The sequence below is a fragment of the Delphinus delphis genome, chromosome 1, assembly GCF_949987515.2.
Source record: "Delphinus delphis chromosome 1, mDelDel1.2, whole genome shotgun sequence".
Classification (NCBI taxonomy): Eukaryota; Metazoa; Chordata; class Mammalia; order Artiodactyla; family Delphinidae; genus Delphinus; species Delphinus delphis.
The window spans coordinates 35,980,306-36,000,512 of record NC_082683.1 but is presented as its reverse complement, the minus strand read 5'-3'; the positions used below and the strand labels follow the sequence as shown (position 1 = coordinate 36,000,512).

At 50.7% G+C, this 20,207-nt stretch overlaps 1 protein-coding gene across 5 annotated transcripts in view; it reads left to right on the top strand.

The window, feature by feature from the left end:
- ERI3 (ERI1 exoribonuclease family member 3) overlaps positions 1-20,207 on the top strand; it is a 129,055-nt gene that overhangs the window by 53,299 nt on the left and 55,549 nt on the right. For all 5 annotated transcript variants that reach the window (XM_060021195.1, XM_060021213.2, XM_060021216.2 and 2 more), the window contains one exon: positions 14,563-14,635. In XM_060021195.1, the coding sequence (XP_059877178.1) occupies positions 14,563-14,635 (73 nt within the window). The remainder of the gene's footprint in view (positions 1-14,562; positions 14,636-20,207) is intronic.

Below are 20,207 nucleotides of genomic sequence, written 5' to 3'. Positions count from 1 at the left end.
TTGTGTTTCTTTTGAACATTCTTTGTGTGACTCTTGAGACCCAGCTTTTTCAACAAATTTATCTTTTTCGAAATGGAGGTATGAAATAGGTGCAGTAGGGTGCATACAGTATACAAACGAGAAATGGACAGCTCAGTATATTGTTATACAAGGATACACCTGTGTGATCACCACCCAGATCAAGACGAAGAACCTTTTCCGTCATCCCAGGAAGTTCCCTTGTGCCCTTTCCCAGTCAGTAATGCCCTCCTTCTGCCAGGTAACCACTACTCTGACTTCTGTTACTTTTGGATCATTTGCCTCTTACTAACTTTCGTATAAATGGAATCAAACAAGATGTACTCTTTTGAGTCGGACTTCCTTTGCTCAACATAGCATATGAGAGATTCATCCGTGTTGTTGTATGTATCGGTAGTTCAGCCTTTTTATTGCTGGGTAGGATTCCACTGTATTACTGTACTGCAGTTTATGTGTTCCCTTTCTGTTGGACTACATACCTTCTTTAGTCTTTCAGTTTATGTTTGTCGAATAAGTATGTGAATATTCAATCTGATACGAGCATCTCCCTAGACCTATCAGCTTGTCCTAATTTCCCTCATCCTTTAAACCCTAATTCCAGTCCTTCAGACATATGGTCTTCCCTGTCTCTTGTGGAATCTGCACTAGCCTCCCTCTTTTCTAAACCCCTGTGATAGAGGGAGGCTGACCCCAGGCCTGTGGAAGTGGCCTTTGAGCCCTAGTGACCCATTTTATTTATTCTTTCAGCAGATGTTTATTGAATGCCCGTTATATGTTTTACACTGTCCCAGGTATTGAGAATTGAGCAGTGAACAAAGAGATAAAACTTCCAAAATATCCTGTCTTCGTGGGGTTTACATTTCAGTGCATGCAACCAGCCCTGCCCTCTGTCTTTTGGACCCTGATACCAGAAGAATCTTAGTCTTGCCTAGGCTCCTCTGTCTCCTGGGATTTTGTAGGAGCTTGGTGGCAGTGGCTCTTGCCACCTTGACAGGGCCTCTCCAGGGCTTTCTTGGGCTTTCGTCTCCCTTCTCTGCTGCTGCTGCTGCTTGGCAGTGAAAGGGTTTTTCAAGATTGGTCCTTCCTTCCACTATCCAGGAGTCTGATTCCCTCTGTGAGAGGAGAGAATTAATCTCCAACTTTCCATGCCTGTAAGGTGAGTGACCTCTGTTTTGTCAGCGCTTGCCAATCTGTCCTCTAATTCCCAGCCAGGGTAATGGAGACATGACTTTGTGCTAAAGCAAACCACCAGCTCTCCTAGTGCGGATTCTGTCCCGATCCAGGCAGCTCAGAGAGGATCTCCTCACAGGTGCTCAGGCACCTGGGGGCTACAGAGGTGTTGGTACCTGAGCAGCTTTGGTCTTGAACGGTGATTGGCAGATTCAAGGAGGGAAGATGCCCTGCCATCGTATACTCCTTAACCACCATCCATGCCAGTGGGGCGGCTGCTTCTGAAATAGGTTTCTATCCTCAGGCTCCTAAGAGCACATGAGAGGCTGTGAACACCCCAGTGAGGAGGAAGGGTCAGGAAACAGGGGTCTTGGAAGGTGAAGGCCAGGGAACTCAAGACTGCAGCTGGCACAGTGGCCCGTGCCTGAATGATCTGTGGACTCTGGGGGCTTAGTTCTGTCGCCCTTTGGGAAGGGCACCTGTGAGCGGGTGGGATAAATTCTCAGCGTCCCTGGCTAATGGGTGACACGCCTCAGACTTGATAGTTCTGTAAAACTGTTTCTTCCAAAGCCTGCAAGGATGTTGGTTTGGGGAAGAAAGCCAGCCAGCCCAGAGAATCCCGGGAGCCTGACAGGCCTTTTTCTCTGCGATTCTTTCTTGCAGGCAGCCCGAGGCAGCCTGTCTCTTTGTTAACAGAGTGACAGCAATGTGACACCATGGAAATAATTACTAACAAATCACGGTGCTGACTGCAAACAGCTCTCTGTCTTCAGAGGCATGTCAGGGTGCATTAGAGCAGGACTGGAGGAGCGGCACGAGGGGGCTGAGAAGCAGCCTGTGCTCAGACGCTCTCCTCTTCTTCCCCCACCCTGACCCCTTGCTGCTCTGTCTGACTTTCCTGCTCGTGGCCTTTCCCCACTAGGTCAGCTAAGGGACCCGCTGGATAAGTGGCATGTGGCTATTCCCGCTTCCTCTGGGCAGGTAGCTAGGACTCCCGTCTTTGCTAAGGAACACCTGGGTAGTGGTAAGATCCAGGAGTTTTTCCGTTACCGGGCCCCCAAAAGGCGGAAGGATGCTCCATTTTTTATTTACTCGCTGCCAGTTGGGACCAGCTTCGCCTTCTGGTGGTTTTGGGGTGATAGTATTTGTGCCAACTGGACCCAGAATCTGGGGGAAGCCTTGTGTTTCAGTGTTGGCTCAGCTCCCTTCCCCGACAGCCCTGGATTTTTCCTCGATTGCCACAGTCAGTTTTGGGTGAGTCGACTCTGTCCATTCCCTCTTGGTTAGCAGAGTGAGTGCTCTGACTGTCAGGGCTGTAAATAAGGTTCTTGGTGTGTGTGTCTGGAGGCAGCCGGGTTGGGTGGGGAAAGGAGTGGAAGGACAGGCAGCGCTCCGATGGCTCCCTCGCTTGCCCCCCTCCCCTCTCATACAATATTTATCCAGGGATGGGAGTCAGATGCAGCGACCTCAGGGTCACCCAGTTAAATAGCTTCTGAACCTCCCTGCATTCTAATTGCTGCAGTTGTCCTTTGCTCTGGAGGCTTCTCCTCCCCATTGTCTGCTGAGGCACACACTAATGGCTCTCCTCCCTGGCCCTGCTGGGAGGCATCTGTGGGGTGGGGGTGTGTGTGGAGGGAGGGAGAGGGCTCATTGCTACCTCCCTTTCCCCGGGGATAAGGGAATCTAGGGCCTATTAACAAGCGGCTTTAGCTAGGAGGAGCACAGCCCCCTGCGCCCCTGCTGCCACCTCCCCAAAGCTGGCTGGAGAAGGAGGCCCAGGTGGCGGGTCTGGTTGACGGGCCAAGGGGCTTCCCCCATCTGCAGTCGGCTGAGCAGAGCTGTGGGACTCGTGGCTCCTCTACAAGGGGACAGACCCTTGAGTACGTGGCTGAGGAGCATCATCCTGTGTTCCCACGGTCCCACATTCGTGGTTTAGAGACGTCCAGTGAGTGGGATTTCCTGCTGGAATAGACTGCATTTTGCTCAGAGATTGGCCAGACGCAAAAGTCTTCCAAAATCAACCCCCGGAGGCTGATTTAGATGATTGATGATGGTAGCAGGTGTGCTGCATTTGGTGATTTAAGAGTGGCACGTGCCACACGTCTTCACCAGGACCTCCCTGTAAATGTCAGTTACCACCCACTTCAGCTCTTCTCTTCTGAGAAATACCATTGGAAACTGCCATCGAAGGCACTAAGCACTGTGTATCCTGGAAGAATATTCCAGCAGGAGCCTAAAGTTAGCCCCTGTTGAGAGTTGCTCGGGGCCCAGTAAGTACTGTGCTGGGGACTGTGGGGACTGCCAGGTGATTAGGGCAGAAGGAGCAGCACATGCAAAACTAATTGCAGACTAAGTAATAAGTACGGTAGAGCATGAGAACACTACCAAGAAGGTTCAAAATGAATGCCATGAGAACCCAGGGCAGCATAGTAGAGAGACTGAATGGGTAGTAGTTTTAGCAGGAAACTTAAAAAAAATAAAAGGTTAGAGAAAGCCCAATATTACAAAACATAAAAGTTGAGCTCTTCTGGTTGAAGCTGGGGCACGGCCCTGCCCATTCTTCCTCCTCCTCCTCCCCCAGTCCACAGAGTAGCCCGATGTCCCTCCTAGAACCCTAGAGCTCCATGGAGCATGGTTTAAAATGCCCACCAGAAGTGTGACTGTGTAGGCTAGGTGTTACACATCCTGAAGGGGTCAGGGGAGCTGGGATCAGGGCAGAGGAGATCAGCCAGGGGTAAGGGGAACAGCTGTGTCCTGGAAGCAGAGGTCAGACTGCATCCCAGATCCTGAATGCTTGCAGGATGCTCTCCTCAGAGCCTCCAGAGGGCATTGTAGGCCACACAAAGGCAGCCCAGGCAAAGGGTCAAGATGGCCATAGGCCAGGGGGAGCCTCTGGTGGGGGATGAATGAGGTATCTTGAAGACCACTCAGACTGCTACGGAGTGCCTGAGCCAAAAAGAGAATAGCTCACCAGCCAAGACACTGACCAGAGTACCCTGGAAACCTGTCACCTGCTGAATCTCCTCCCCGGACCCTACTCCCTGCTGCCTGCTGGGGCCTCTGCCATTCCACCTGGGAAAGAGGGCTGGCCGGCCCTGGTGGCCGCTCCAGCACTTTTCGCAGCCGCGACAGGTGGGGTATTGTGCCCTTTCCCTGGAAGAATTGCAGCGGGAGGGACTCCAGAGAGGCACTGGTCTTACTGTTTCACCAGAGGGGCTGGCGAGATACACAGTATTTGGTTTTGTGGCGCTGGGGAGGTGCATGTTAGGCTGTTCCCCAGGGTGTTTGTGGCTCTTGTGTGCTTTGTGTGGTTATTTCTGTGGGCTCCGTGTGGGAGAAATGGGAGTAGAGACAGGTGGCAGGTGGGCCACAAAGCGGTGGAGCAGGGAGGTGCTCTGTACATATACGGTGCCTTTTGGAGGCTTCAAGCATCTGCTTGCCAATGGGGATTTGAGGTTGGTTTTCTCTGGGAGTACGGGCAGCTTGGCCTACGGGGCGTCCCTCTGCAGAACGCAGAAACCGCCTGCGTTCTGGTTTCTGTTTGGGAACTCTCCAGTGCAGCATGTCTGGGAACACTTCCAGCTGTGCTGCCAGACCCAGACGCAGGTGACGGCCTTTCGTCTGTACCATAGGGAAACCAAGAGGAAATTAAATGTCATTTGCCCCCTGCACAGCAGGTCGCTGCCAGATCAGACAGTGCTGATCAGAGCTGTGCGGAGAGCACCCGAGGGAAGGCTTGTGCCTGCAGCCGTGCCCTCTGGGCTGTGGAGACTCCCAGGTGACGGCCTGGCTCAGGCCCAGGGCTTTCTCTGCCAGGCTGGGTTCACCCTGGCTGAGGCCCAGCCCTGTGCTACATGGCAGCTGTGGCCCATGCCAGGCCAGAGGTGCATGTGTACCAGTGGGAGGGGGGGGAGGGGCAGGGCAGGGCAGGGCCTGGCAATAGAGGACACACAGGAGCCAGTGAGGTGATCAGCCCCTGCTCAGAGAAGCTGTGTGGTATTGTGGAAAGAACAGGACCTTTAGGATTGAAAGAGACCTGGGTTTGAGTCCTGGCTCCATTACCTACTAGTTGTAGGACCTTGGGAAAGTCACATTACCACTCTCAACCTCCATTTCCTCATCTATGAAAGGGAGCGTATAACACGCTCTGGCTTCTGACATCTGTTGGGGAAGTAGCTTCTTGTTGGGACTGGTGCCTGAGTTTCCTCACCCCACCTCCCCTAGATCTGGAAAGATGGCCTGGAGCCCCTTGTACCTCCTGGGGCCTCAAGTGTAGTAAGTTGGCTGAAGTTGATGGGAAGTGGGCCGGGGAGTGAGTCTGGCTGGGGCCGCACCGCTGGTACTCTCTCCCAGCGCGAGGCCTTTCCTTCTTGTCCTCCTAGTCCTCTCAACCAAGCATCCCAAGGCCTTTATGAGATGAGCACGGGTGATAGTGGTCACCCTCTTAATTGGGGGGCTCAGCTGGCTCCCTCCAACCTCATACTTGCACTCCCCTTCCTGTTTGGGAGGACCTCAGGGCTCGTCCCAGCCCCTCCCTTGCCTTGAGTCCTAGTGGCGGGGCGTAGTTCTTGGCTCTGCAGTGACATTTATTAACAGGGCTTTGGGAAGAGATGTTTTAATACTGTGAGTGTTCTCCCTAGAAAACTCCCCACCCCCACCTCACCCCCATCTGAGGCATGGCTGCTGGTAGTGAAATTCATTAGTGTTCCCTGACAGGCAGTGGCGACAGAGGCGCTCGCTGTCTGCTTCCCGCTCCCTCGCTCTCGTGCTCCTGCCTCACGCACACTGATATTTAAAGCTGATGGGCTGCATATAGACTTCTTGTACCATGACAAGTTTGGGGAGGGGGATGGGGGAGGAAGAGACAGACAAGGAGCCAGCTGTCACGCTGGTATTTCAAACAGTACTCTCTCCTGACCCTTTGCAGGCTCCAGCAAGTGTATCATCTTTCTGAAGCTGGTGGTTGGAATTGTAACCTGCAGCCGTCCCAGAGGATAGGGGCAAGTGTGGGGGCAAAGTGGGCTGAGAAGTCAGCAGTGCATTCTCCCAAGGCTGTGGGCAGGAGGAGAGTGCAGGGACAGAGAGAGTGAGTGAGTGAGAGAGAGAGAGAGAGAGAGAGTGAGAGAGAGAGAGAGAGAGAGAGAGTGTGAGAGAGAGAGAGAGAGAGAGAGAGAGAGTGTGTGTGTGTGTGTGTGTGTGTGTGTGTGTGTGTGTGTGTGTGTGTGATAGCAAAGGGGATTGAAGCTCAGTCTCTGTAAGTGCTCCTCAGCATTGCCCTCCCATCCCCAGGAATGAAGTGACCCTTTTGCTGTAGTCTCTCCTGGAGTGATCATTATAGTTGATGCTGTGGTTATCTTCTAGGTGGTCCTGAAAGCTCCCTGAGTATAGGAATCAGGTTTGATTGGCCTCTACTCCTTGGGCGTCCTGGGTCTCAGTGATACCCATAAATATGTGGTATCAATTCAGGCAGAAAGTTCTCCCACTTTGTGTCTCAGACTGGGGCCTTGGCTTTTGTTCCCTCCTATTTGTGTGCTGATTTTTTGGATTTGGAGAATGAGTACCAAGGTGCTTCTCTATCCACAGCTCCTCCCCTCACCCCCAAGCTTCTTGGAATTCATTTTGGCAACTGTTGAATGGTTCTGGGACCTCCCTACTCTGTCATCCCCAGAAAACTTCTCTAGAATCCTTTTCCTGACCGAGGCACTGTCTTCTCAATGCAGGTGGCCTGGAAGCATCTCCAAAGGCAGGTTTGGCCTCAGCTAACCTCCTTACAGCCAGAATCCCTTCTATAAGTGCTTATTTATAAAGTATGTTTCCCTTGGCCGGCTCGTTTAACCTTCACAGAGCAGGGCATGGAGGTGATGTAGCTTGCCCAGGGACACATGTTCACTTGACCAAGTTGTCTCTTAGTGCGGCAGAGCCATGTGCCTGGTGGGGCTTCTACTGTGCTCTCCTTCCCCCCGCCCCCATCAGGGGCTCTTCTAGCTCCAGGGTCTGCATGGGGGAAGTGATTTGGGAACAGACCTGACTCCTCCACTCCCTGCTCTTTTAGCCTTGTCAGTGCTGTCAGTGCTCCCATTGGCTTCTTCCATTTCAGCACAGCTGTGTCTGTGTGTGTGTGTCTGTGGGACAGAGAGGGGTTACTGGCCATCTCCTGGTGGAGGGTGGAGCCAGAATCCTTTTCTCTCTGTAGACTGAAGTGTATTCTTGAACTGTCCAGGATCATCTTTGATGTGCTCACCTCCTGTAACCCCCATTGCCCTCATCCTTCCCCCACACCCTACACACTATCCTGTAGGCTTCTAGCAGGGGTTGCTGGTGCAGGGCAGCGCCTTTCTCTCCCTTCGTGTCCTTGCCAGTCCTGCCCTGGTGGAAAGCACTGAGCATTCGGCCCGCGGGGGGCAGCCAGGCTGTATCTTCTGCCATGGTGCGTCTTGCAGGTGAGATGGAAACTGACTGGCTTTGATAAGTACGAGACTTGAGCATTAATTTTTTATACATCAGCAGTGGCCAAGTGAGTGAATTCAATTATGAGTCTGCCTCTCTCCATCCTCCTCCCCCCAGTGTGGTGGTTCAGAGCAGAGACTAAGGAACCTGTTGAAATGAGAAACCCCTATTTCCTTGTTTGACCCCCTCACTAATTCGGGTTAAATTGCTACGCGATTGCAATGGTGACACATGGTGCCTGCCTGTGTTTGTATAAGAGGATGCAGTGGGGGTGGAAGGACCAATTTGTGCAGAGATAAAAGGTGTCACAGGCAGATAACTAACGTCCCAGCCCCGTGCCTGCTCTCATTGTAGCTCAGTTGGCTCCGTGGAGAAGCCCAGCCGTCCCCTCTTCCTTCCTTCCCTCCCCTTGCTCGTATTTTACCTCGACGCCACGGCGTAATGATGCCCTGCGTAGTGGGGGAGGAGATAGGCACCTCTGGCTGACAGCCCTTCCTGATAACCAAATTCCAGCCCATCCATCACCAGCTACTCTCCTCAACTTGAGGAAAAGTGATCGTGAAAGGCGGGCCGTTTATCACCCAGGGTCTGTTTATCTCCTCTGGGTAGGGGAACGGAAATAGGAGAGACAAAGAGCTGCGTCCCCAGCTAAGTGCTGCCTCGGCTGGGGTAGCCTGCCGGAGCTGGATGCAGAATCACGTCATGCTGACTGGGGAGGCTCTGACTAGTAGGACTCCCAGACTGGGACCCAGGGGAAGGGGACCTTTCCTGAGGTTCAGTCCTGGGAGTTGGAGACAAGCCTAGGAGGTGTGGTGGTTCTGAGATGCAGGACAGCCAGTGACAGCATTCTTTGGGAAGGTTTGTATCAGAATGAGCAAGTGTGGAGCCCCTCGTGGAAACCAGTCCAACCCCCCTCATAGGTGACCCCTCGGCAGGAGCTCCCATCTGACTGGTCAGCTGGGTCTGCTGCTTCCGCCTTCCCCAGGCTGGGCCTTCCATGCCTCTGTGCTCCAAGGTGACTTTGAAGAAGACAGGGCCTCTCTCCCTGCTCTTGGCCTCTGCACCTCAACACTCCCCTTTTTTTGCGTATCAGGTGGCACAAAATAGTTTGCCCTCTGAAGGCGAGCAGTATGTGCGTTTGAGTACCAGGACTGAAAGCCTACATCACTCCGAGATCTGGGTCCCACAGCTTTTCCAGAGAGGCAGAGAGGGATCAAATATGGCCTCCAGTTCAGCTGACTTCCTCCTCTTCAAGGGCTTGAGAGTGACCTGCATCTCCCCAGTTTAGAGTTTTCCCTAAGACTTGCAGAGAGAGAAGCACAGAAGGAAGAGTGTCCGTGACCTCTGCCAGAACTGGTGCCTGCTCTCCTGCTGGTCCTGGCTCTTGGTGTCTGCCAGTCTGTTTGTCAGACCTCCATGGATGCTGCTGGCCCCATCGACTCAAGCCTAGTAGTTCTAGCAGAGCCCCCCAGCTCTACTTCACCCAGTCTTCAAACCTGAGCTCTTGCTAACAGTGGCTTCATCCCGCCCATACCCATTAGCAAGGGTGAAGTTCCCTTAATGAGCTAGTCCCCTGCCTTGGCTGGCGCTGAGCTGGTCACACCTGTTTGCCATCAGGGCTGTCTGGACCTAGCCCAAGTGCTGGGCTGCAGGTGATAGGGCTGGATGAGGGGCTCCTTTTGCTCTGTGCTGTATGGGCGGGGGGCTGTTTCTTACACCTCTATTCCTCCCATACTGTTCTTTCTACGTAGGAGAGGGCTTTCTTTGCTTTTTTTGTTATTTAGCGGGAGTAATAAAGGAACTTGAGGAGTACCATATCTTTTCTAATGCCCCCCTGGATGGAGCAGCAGGGAGTCAGTCAAGCATCAGCAAGAGGGTTTCACAGTGGGTTCTGATGACCCTAAGGGGCCAGTGTGGTAAGAGCAGGGCCACATGGTAAACGCCAAAGGCAGAGCCCCTCTCTGGTCTTAGGCCCCATAGTATTTGGAAAGCAATCATATCCCTTGGTTTAGAGCCCACAGGCAGGACTGGGGTTGGTGGTGGGGGTTTGCTTCCTTAAAGAGGGCCCTTTGCATTCACGAAGCTGAAGGAAGTTTTGATTTGGTTGAAAAAAAATCCCATTCCTTTTTATGGCCTGGACATAATTGGCTCTTTTCTATTGGCCATCAGTGATGTCATTCCGACCCTCATAAAGAAGGGGAAATCACACCTGTGGACTTGGTGCATAAAATTTCATTGGGCAGCAGTAATAAGCATGGCCAGATGATGTTTGGGCAGTTGAGGAGCTCTGTGCCCAGTGATCCCAGCTGCCTGGAGACCTGGGCACCATAAACCTGCCTGCACGTTCATGCCCGTAGGCTAGTCCAGGGCCCACTGCCAGTGGCTCTTTTCCTGGGATCAGTTTCTGGTAGGAACTCACAGCATTCAGGCCCTTTGTGCCAGGGTGACTTTTGCCTTTTTCTTTTCCAAATTGGTGGAACCATGTACCCACTGGTACCCACTGACCCTAGCCTTAGGCTCCTAAGAACCGTGGACCCAGGTGTGACCTTGAGCACTGACCACCATGCTGCCTGACCCTCTAAAGTCCCAGGCCTTGCCTTCCCAGGGACTGCAAAGACTGCATCTATATGATTGATGCCTTGTGTAGTCAGAAGACTTAGATCCCATTTCTAGTTCTGCCCTTGGCTTGTTGTCTGATTAAGCAAATCCTTTTTCTTCTCTGGGCATCAGTTTCCTCTTTTATGAAGGGATGACAACTTCTCTAACCTACCTTCCTCACAGGGTTTCTCTTGGTGCTCTCTAAGCTGGGCTAGGGTTCTGTCATAGAAATGTGTAGCTGTCTTCCCACGAGGCACCTGGGAGTTCAAGTTCTGGCATACGGCTCTGTGTCTCTTGTGAAGATAGGCCTGGGTCCTGCTATAACTGTACTGCTTGTATCTTGAAGTCCCATAGTTAGGACCTCCCGTTAGCTGGAGGACTCAACAACCTGAATGCCTGTGAGTCTGCAAACAACATGTGTACCTGCAAGTGACCAGGGCCCTGAGTGAGAATGATGGTCCCGCCTCCCTCTGCTTCAGTCAGCCAGGGGGCCCAGGCAGCACTGTGGATGCGGCTGAGCCATATCTGAAGCTGAGTCTCCAGCCTGACAATCTGTCTAGTCTGTCCTCAGTGCGGCCACTCTGGTATAGGTCCTCCACCAAGAGAAACAGGCAGGATCCTACTGAGCTAGACCCTTCCTACCTGGGTAGAGAAGCCTACAGCTGATATCTGCCTTTGAAATCCTGCTGAAGAGGGAGCCCTTCCCTCTCCCAGGACCAGCCAGCCAGAAGCACTCCTGGCCTGTGTCAACTAAAAGAATCAGAGGGTGCTGGGCTTGGCTAAGGGAGAGTATGATAGATGACCCAGGACCCTTGCCTTTTGCTGGCCAGTCCCCTAACCTGCTCCTTTGCAGATTCTGGTGCTTCTGGTAGCCCCCTTCACTCACAGGTCTTAATATGATTCTTCAAAAATAGCTGAGGGGCTTCCCTGGTGGCGCAGTGGTTGAGAGTCCACCTGCCGATGCAGGGGACGTGGGTTCGTGCCCCGGTCCGGGAAGATCCCACATGCCGCGGAGCGGCTGGGCCCATGAGCCATGGCCGCTGAGCCTGCGTGTCCGGAGCCTGTGCTCCGCAACGGGAGAGGCCACAACAGTGAGAGGCCCGCGTACCGCAAAAAAAATAGCTGACCTGAGCAAGCATTTGACAAATACCAAGGATAAGGAACATGAAAGAAAAATTGAAGGGAATAAGAAAATTATCCAGACATTACCGTTCTGCTTCTTAGGCAACCACATTCCAGTTCCTAAAGCTACCTTTCATCTTTCAAAATCTTGCCTCATTTCCTTACAATCTTGGTCCTTGGTTCCCCCATGGGGACATCCTACATGGATACCCCTTCGTCATCTTGGCCTCAGCCAGAATCTCCCTCCCAGGAAGTTGACTGGTTGTAGTTCATGTCACTGTGCCACCTGGGTGTTGAGAGGAACCTTCCCTTGGAAAGGTGTCTCAGGTCTTAGAAAAGTAAATCCTTAACTCTACCACCTGAAACATGGGCACTGACTTCCAACTAGTGTCTGTCACATAACTGAAGCGTAGTGGATGGAAGGCTGACTGCCCTAACGCTTTCTAGGGTAGAAACAAGTCATTTCGACTGGATTCGTTTTGCCAAGCCTCCTGAAAAAGGAGTTTGTACTTGTGATCTCCACTTTCTTATCTCTTCTCACTCTTCAGCATGTCGCCTGCTGCCTTCTGTCCCCACCAGCCCACCGATGCCAAATTCATTGGGTTTTTCTCAGCTCTATCTTGCTTGACCACTCTGGCATTTGACACTAATGACCTGCTTTTTAAGCTCAAAAATCAGTTATAAATATTCCAGAAAGGGTAAGCCTGCTTTCATCATCATTTAGGTTGACCACAGGTGATGTGAAGTGGGGTCCAAAGAGCATGTGTGACCTTGGCTATCTGATACCCTGAAAAAGGTCCAGGAGCCTTGCCCTCTGGACACGGAGTGGGTTGGGTGAGTCCCGACTCATGGTACATTATCTCCTACAGAATTCTCAAAGGAGCTGAGGCTGTGCGACCTGGAGAAGGGAACTCTGAGGAAGCTCCCTAGGCTCAGATCTTGGGAGGGTTCTGCAAGGAAGAGATAGAAGTCTCATTCTCTGTAGTTTCTAAAGACATTTCTCAGACTCATGGGTAGAAGTTACAAGAGACAGATTTTAGTTTAGTATTAAGGAAGGCTGTTCTGAGAATTGAAGGAATCCAAAATTAGAGCCGACTGCTGTGTGTAGTAGTGAGTTCCTTGTCTGTGTTGATGGTCTGGTAGGGGTGGCCTGGTTTCATTTTAGCTCAACAAAACTTATGAGACATTAGCCTGGGCTCTCTGCTCATCTCATTCCACACTCTTCCCAGGTGATCTCGTCTACTCTTATGGCTTTAATTTTACTTAAATTACATTAATGACTTAGCAATTTATATCTCCGGTCCCGACCTGTCTTTAAAACTGGATATCCATCTGCCTCTTAGACATCGTCCCCACTGCCAAATGTCTCCTAGGCACCTCAGACTCAACAGATGTTGAGTGCTTAGCGCACGTCAGGTGTTTATCTAAAGCTGCATTCCCAAACTCATGCCTTCATCCTGTGGGGTGGTAGGGGCGAGGCAGTGGGAGCAGTGTACCCTGCTTTAGGGAGACACTGTATGAAGAAAATTTAAAAACAATAATGAAATTGACTAAATGCTGGTCTACTTCATCCATTAGATATGCTCTCTGCGCCCCTAACTTTGTCTTTGTACCTGTCTCAGTGAGTAGCATGAAGCAAGCCAAGCCACACACCTCTGAATTGGGTTCTACTGCTTTCTCTTATTGGGCCCCATGTCCCATTTGGTCACCAAGGCTTCCTTTATATCTTTTCCTGTTGCTGGCTCGCTGTCTCTATGGCTAGTGTCTAGTCTCCTGGCTACTACTCAGCCTTTTTAATGTATTGTTTTTGTTGCCCCCAGAACAGTCTTTGTAAATCACAACTCTTCTGAGTCTCTCTATTGCCTGTGGCCAACTCCTCTCAGCAAGAAAACTCCGTGATCTTCCCCAGCTGATATTTCTAGTATCCTCCACCATCCTTCCATGTACCCCAGTGCTGCAACTTAAGGCTTTTTTGTAAAGTTTATTTATTTTTGGCTGCCTTGGGTCTTCGTTGCTGCGCGTGGGCTTTCTCTAATTGTGGGGAGCGGGGGCTACTCTTCGTTGTGGCGAGCGGGGGCTACTCTTCGTTGCAGTGAGCGGGGGCTACTATTCGTTGCGGTGCGCGGGCTTCTCGCTGTGATGGCTTCTCTTGTTGAGGAGCACGGGCTCAAGGCGTGCGGGCTTCAGTAGTTGTGGCTTGTGGGCTCTAGAGCGCAGACTCGGTAGTTGTGGCGCGTGGGCTTAGCTGCTCCATGGCATGTGGGATCTTCCCGAACCAGGGCTCGAACCCGTGTCTTCTGCATTGTCAGGCGGATTCTTAACCACTGCGCCACCAGGGAAGTGCCAACTTAAGGCTTTTTATCTATTTCTTTTATTGTGCATTCCATTGAACAAACTGTGAGCCCCTATGTGGAGGAGTTCAGTCTTACTTTTTGAGGCCTAAGTGACTGTTATTGTAAAACATCAGTGTTTGGCTGAATGGATTTGTGTCGGCAAAACGGCATCATCAGCTGGAAGGGGAGGTAATTTATAAATTATGATTTAAAGAAAAAACAAGAACAGGTTCTTGGTTTAGATTCTGACTTCTTTTTAGCCCTCTGTATGGTCTCTTCTCTATCACAGAAAGCCTATTGCTTGAGACTTAGGTGTGAGCTGAAGCCCCTGCCCAACTATCTCTAAATCACATGCTCTTCCTCTCTCTCCTCCTATCTTACATCTCTGCCTCTCTGTGTAACAAGATGGCGACAATATCCTGGTGCATTGGAAAGAACATAGGCTTTGGAGTGAGACAGACCCGGGTTCAGTTCTTGGCACTATCATGTTTTAGCTGTGGACTCTTAGGTAACCCCTCTGAATCTTTGCCTCATCTATAATATATACAGATCTACCCACCTCACGGCATCTCTCTGAATTAACGTGAGAATGTAAGTAAGACACTTAGCATGTTGTAGGCCATCAGAAAGCAGTGCGGCTGATGTCATTTTGAATAGAGTCTCCAGGTTCTCACAGTTGGATCTGAGGGCTGCATCTGGAGCCCAGTGTCCAGAGTGCTGGAGGTGGGGTGCCTTTCTTGGGTGGGGTAGGACCCACGGCTAGTGGGTTAGCGTTTGAGGTCACTTTGTCTTATAGACTTTATTGGATTTCCTGTTTTAAGACTCCGTACCTGGTACATGGGTGCTCAACTTGTTCTCTCCTCCCTTTCTTCAGGCTCCCGGGCCAGTGCCAGTACTTGGGCTTGCCAGTGGCAGATTACTTCAAGCAGTGGATTAATCTGAAAAAGGTACTGTGTCTGAGTCCCGCTCCATCCTTCCTCTGGTTCTCCTTTGCCTCAGACCACCCCCCTCTCTTTCTTTCTTTTCTCATTGCTGTTTTCATCTTGTTGTTCTCATCTCTTTTCTTTTCTTCTCTTTTCTCAATACCCTTCCCTAGCTAATGTGTGCTGGAAGGTTGTGGTTATTTCTGGGAGTGGGGAGCTGCTTGGGGGACCAGGCTGCTGGGTGGAGTTTGACACTGCCCTCCTTGGTGTTAACCCAGATGTGCAGAGAAGTCCCGATTAAGGGTAGTTTCCAGGTTCTTGCTTGGAGCTCTACCTCTGGGCTGAGCTGCATTGCCTCTGGGAGGGAGGTGGTCCTAGCTCAGCCTCTGGGAAAGTATCATGAGTGATCATGAGTGTGGCCTCTGAGCCTCCTGACTGGCCCTGGTATCTCCTTCGGGTTGGGAGGTAGAGGTGGTTCAGGCGGGCTTTGGTCCTGTCTAGCCCCAGCCGAGCTTGCTCATGTGAGAAGGGCTGTGGACACTAGAGCCCACTTCCGTTTGAGCATGGGGGAAGAGACCGGCACTCATGTAGCACTAAGCACCTGGGGAGTGGGCGCTGAGGCTGTGGGCTGGGAGGGACCCTGTGTAGCTAGGAAAGTGGGCCTGGCAGAGAATGAATCACCCAGAAAACTGTACTCTCCTAGTGTGTGCTGTCCTTCCTAGGTAAGCACAAGAAGGGAGGTGTAGGAATAGACACTGCAGACCCCTGCTCTGATAGGATCCTGGCTCTAGGAGGCCCAGGCCACTAGGGAGACTGACTCCCATTAATCCCTGTGATGTAAGGGCAACAGACCTGGGGCAGCCCCAGGAACCCCATGCCGTTCAGTGCCTCCCAGGAAGCTGAGCAAAGGGAGAACACACCAGAGGTCAGAGTAGTGGCTCCCGGGGGGCCCAGAGAAGGGAGAGGTCGTTGGAGGCTCCGGCTGGTATCGTGGGGATTTGGGTCTTGAACTGGGCATTCAAGGGAGGTGGGATTTGGATCTGAGGAGGAGAGGGGGCTTCGAGGCAGGGGGAGCAGCCTGCCTTTGGTGTGTGTGAGGGCTGGAGCTAAGTGAGCATTTGGAGGAGCACTGGAAGACAATGACCTTGGACTTTGTTCCGTACGTCTCAGGGCAGCCGCTCTCTGTGGCAGTGTTTGTGAACTCCTTTGCTTTTCCCTGGTGTACGGGTCCTTTGCCCTCTGGCTTGTCTGTGCTTCGACCCCTCCCCACCTCTCCCGATGATCTCCCTTGCAGCTGAACAACAGCTGCTTACTACCTCCCAGCTTTGGCTGAGGAGGCCAGGCTCTGTCCTACCTTCAGGCCTTGGCCTATAGCCTTCCCTCTGAAGTGCCCCCAGTCATCTTCATCGGCCTTATTCCCTCTCCTTGACGATTCAGCTCAGGTCTCACCTCCACTGAGAAGCTTTGCAGTCGAACTCTTGCCGTGAGGCTCCTTGCCACTCTGGATATCAGTGATCTTCGAGGGTTGAAACTGAGTCTGTGTGTTTCCTTGCAGACGTGTCCATCCGAAGCACAAAGACTGAGTCTGGTTCCTCTCTGTGTCCCCGGTGGCCAGATCAAGGCTAGGTGCAGAGTGTGTGCTCAGTGAACAATTGCTGGCTGGCTGACTGATCTCTGAGAGCTGGCTCCAGAGAGGCCCTCTCACGCGGGCCTTGGCAGGGCTACGCGTGCGGGTGTGGCCAGGCCTGTGCTCCTGGAAGACGGCGTGCCAGCTGTCAGAGTGCATCTGAGGCTGCTTGCTGGCCTCGGCAAATGCAATGTGAAGGCCCCACCAAGCGAGGCAGGCGCTGACCATGAACAATTGCTCTGTGAAGTTCACTAGACTTTTTGGTGTATGGATAACTCCCTGCCTCTAGCTTCTTTGGCAGAGAGGCAGGAAAGCAGCTGACCCGTGTGATAACATTGCCACTTGGGACCACCTCGGTGCTGCTGGCAGTGGAGGCGGCTGTGCTGAGCCTGCTCAGCTTGCCTGTCTGCCAGACTGTGCTGGGCCATGGAGCGGGGAGTGGGTACTAGGGGAAACTGAGGACCCTGTGATCGCCTCTTGGGAGGTAGACGGAGCAGGTCTAAGAAAAACCAGAGGTCTCACCCCTTCCTCTCTGCCCTGCAGCCACATGGTGTTCCAGCTGTGCTTAAGGGCCCAGCAGGAAAGATGACTGAACTCCAGTCCTTGCCAGCAGCCATGCAAGACAGGGAGGCTGCAGGGCCCCAGAGGTCCAGGCACATGGCAATCTTTCTGATCTTAATACTGCGTGACTCAGGGCAGGTTGCACAAAGATTCCTGCACCCTTTAAAAGAGCAGTGATAAAAGCTAAGCCAGAGAGGCCATTTCCAGGGTTGTGGGAGTACCATGTAAAAGCCTCATTCCTGCCTTCTGTCCCCACGTGGGACCAGGCCCTGGCTGTCTACAGGCTCCTCTCCCATCCTTGATCTCACTTTGTCCTACCCCCTTCCCTTCCTGTCCTCTCCTCTCAACCCCCCAGCAGGGCTTTGCCCCATGAAAAGAATGGGGAGGGTCCTGGTCTGCTTGGCCACCTAGACGTGCTGAATGAGTACCTGGGACTGAGGTTACAACGGTCTGCACTGACTGACTAAGGCTTCCAGTCTGAGAAGAGGCAGAATGTTATCTTTCAGATGCCCTTTCCTGTCCAGAGGCGGTGTGGGCTGCGTCAGGGAAGGACAACTTTTCTAGGGCCAGGTTTCCACATCTCCCGTCTCCACCTACTTTCCTTGTAGCAGAGAGGCGCAAGCCAGTGTTTGCTGACATTTGGAATGTCATTGAATGATCTATACTCTCATTGAACTGTCAGCTTAGAGAGGACTTGGGGCCCTGCTTCCAGCGGCTTCCAGGAGGTCAGAGCTGTCACTGAGGGGCCAGAAGAGTACACACACACACACACACACACACACACACACACACACACACACACATATACGTGTACCCATGTGAATGAATACACTCAAGCGAGCATACCCAAAACTGTATGTATGTATCCATACTTGGATACATGTGTGTACACATATTCACCTGCAGAAACATCTGAAAATATACACAGACACGAATGTGTTTATATATACATATTCATAAAATGTAAGGGCACATGCACATATATAAACATACACATCTGCATCAATAAGCAAAATATTTTTGAGCGCCTTCCATGTTCCAGGTACTGTGCTGGGCCCTGGGGATATAACAGAAGAGATGGATGTTAAACAAACAATTTCAATTGTGTTATAACACTAAAAAGTTCAGACTCATGGAATCACATCACAAGGGGACCTGACTTAGTGGGGTGGAGGGAGGAAGGGAGTCTAAGCTGAGACCTGAGGGATGAGCAGGAATTGGCTAAGCAGAGAACCACACGTGGCAAGGCCCTGGGGTGAAGAGAAGCCTGGCAGCTTCATGAAAGTAGAATGTAAGTTCTCTGGGGGCCAAAGAACTTGTCTCTTCTGTTTACTCTTCTGTCTTCATCACTTTGCATAGTTCCTGGCACACAGTAGATGTTTAATCATTATTTGTTGAATGAGTGACTACCTGAAGCACAGTGAAAGTGGGGAAGAGAGAAGGCTGACATAAGATGAAACTGGAGGGGAGTCTGTAGACCAGACTTTAGATTTTGATCTTTATCCTTAGGGCGAGGGGAAGCAATTAAAGGGTACTGAACATAGGAGAGGCATCATCTGATTTGCATTTTGAGAAAAGTCTCTCTGGCTGCAGTGTAGAGAGAGCTAGGAGTAGATATAGGGGACCAGTACTGGTTTTTCTTAATGGGGCTATAGTTGGCGTGTTGGGATGGGGCACATCATCATGTGGGCAACATTGCTGAACTTGCAGCATCCCCAGTCCCTGTTCATTGAAACCACTAGTGCACCTCTCCAAGTCACTGTGACAACTAAAAATGCCACCTCCCCCTCGTCAGACACATACTTTTCCGGTGGCCTGGATGTTGTGGGAGTGGAGGTACCGTCCCTGGTTGAGAACCAGAGAATTGGACCATTCCAAGTGAAAGATTATAGCTACTGGGATTAAATTGTTAGCAGTGGAAATGCAGAGAAATTGACTGAATCTGAAGTGTTAAATGGTATAGTCAGTTCTGCTGTGATGCAACATATACCTCCCCCCAATCACCGTGCTATGGAAAGTTGTGCAATAAAAATGGGGTTAGGTGCACAGTATTCACAAACTTCATCAGCGACACATGAAAAAAGATGGGAATCTAATAAAATAAAAATTATGGGTAGCGTGATTTTACACGTATTAAATGCTTAAGAAATACATAAATACTATGATAAATATGGCATTTTACCTTGAAAAAAACTTGAAGTTTGCTTGTGGAAGTGGGCATGAGAAGGGTTGTAGCTTGTGAGTAATTGTGAAGTGGCAGAAAGAGAATTCTCTGAAATGAGAGATTGTAATCAGACGGTTGTGGCTTGTAGCACATGTGGTGATCCAGGTAGCTGGTATATGTTTGAGGTGTACGCATGTGTCATTTTGTTTATTCTTACACAGCTCTGTTCAGCTGGGTGTTTATCTTGTATTGCTTAAGGACAAAGTCTCACACGAATGCACAATGTGCGTTATGCTAAATCGTTCCCTAATACTTCAGTTGCCCTGGAACAAATTTGCTCTTTCAAAACGAGTGTTACAGCAGAATTGACTGTACAATAGATAGGAAATGGTGACTGACTGGCTGTGAGGGTTGAGGATGAAGGAGAAGACCATCATGACTCCCAAGGTTTATGATGTAAGCAACTGGGAGAGTTGGAATGCATTTACTGAGATAATGGAAGGAGGAGAAGTTTGGGGATTGGAAGAGAAGGTGAATTCAGTGTGGGACATGTTGAGTTTAGATGGCTTTGAGACATTCTTGTGAAGCTGTTGAGAAAGCATTTAAATATATAGGTCTGGGGCTCAGGGATAAGGTCAGGGTAAGAGATAACAGATTTGGGGGCATTATTGGTATGTGAATGATAATTGAAGCCATGGGAATGGCATGAATAAGAGGAGAAGAAAAGAGAGCCTAGGACAGAACACTGGGAAATACCAATGTTTGATACATAGAGGAGGAAGAGTCAGAACTAGAGAAGGAGGAGGAGTGGTCACTAGTAGTAATATTTCTTATTTAATGATTGCATTTCATGCGCTAGATCTATTGTGTCCAGTATAGTTGCCATTAGCCACCTGTAGCAATAGAGCACTTGAAATGTAGCTGATATGACTGACGAACAAATTCTAAATTTTATTTAATTTTAATTAATTTAAATGAAAGTTAAAAACTTTCAGGAAGAACTTTTCAGTATATTTAGAACACACTGGATTGGTAAATCTGTATTTTCAACTGTTAATTGTTTAAAGTCTCAATACAGATCAGGTATCTCTGATGAAGATTTAGCATCTCAGTTGAGGTGTGTCATAAGTGTAAATTACACACTTAAGTATGAAAAAATACAAAATACCTCATTAATAATTTTTTTATACTGAGTCCCTGTTGAGATGGTAATCTTTGGATATACCAAATTAAATAAAACATAT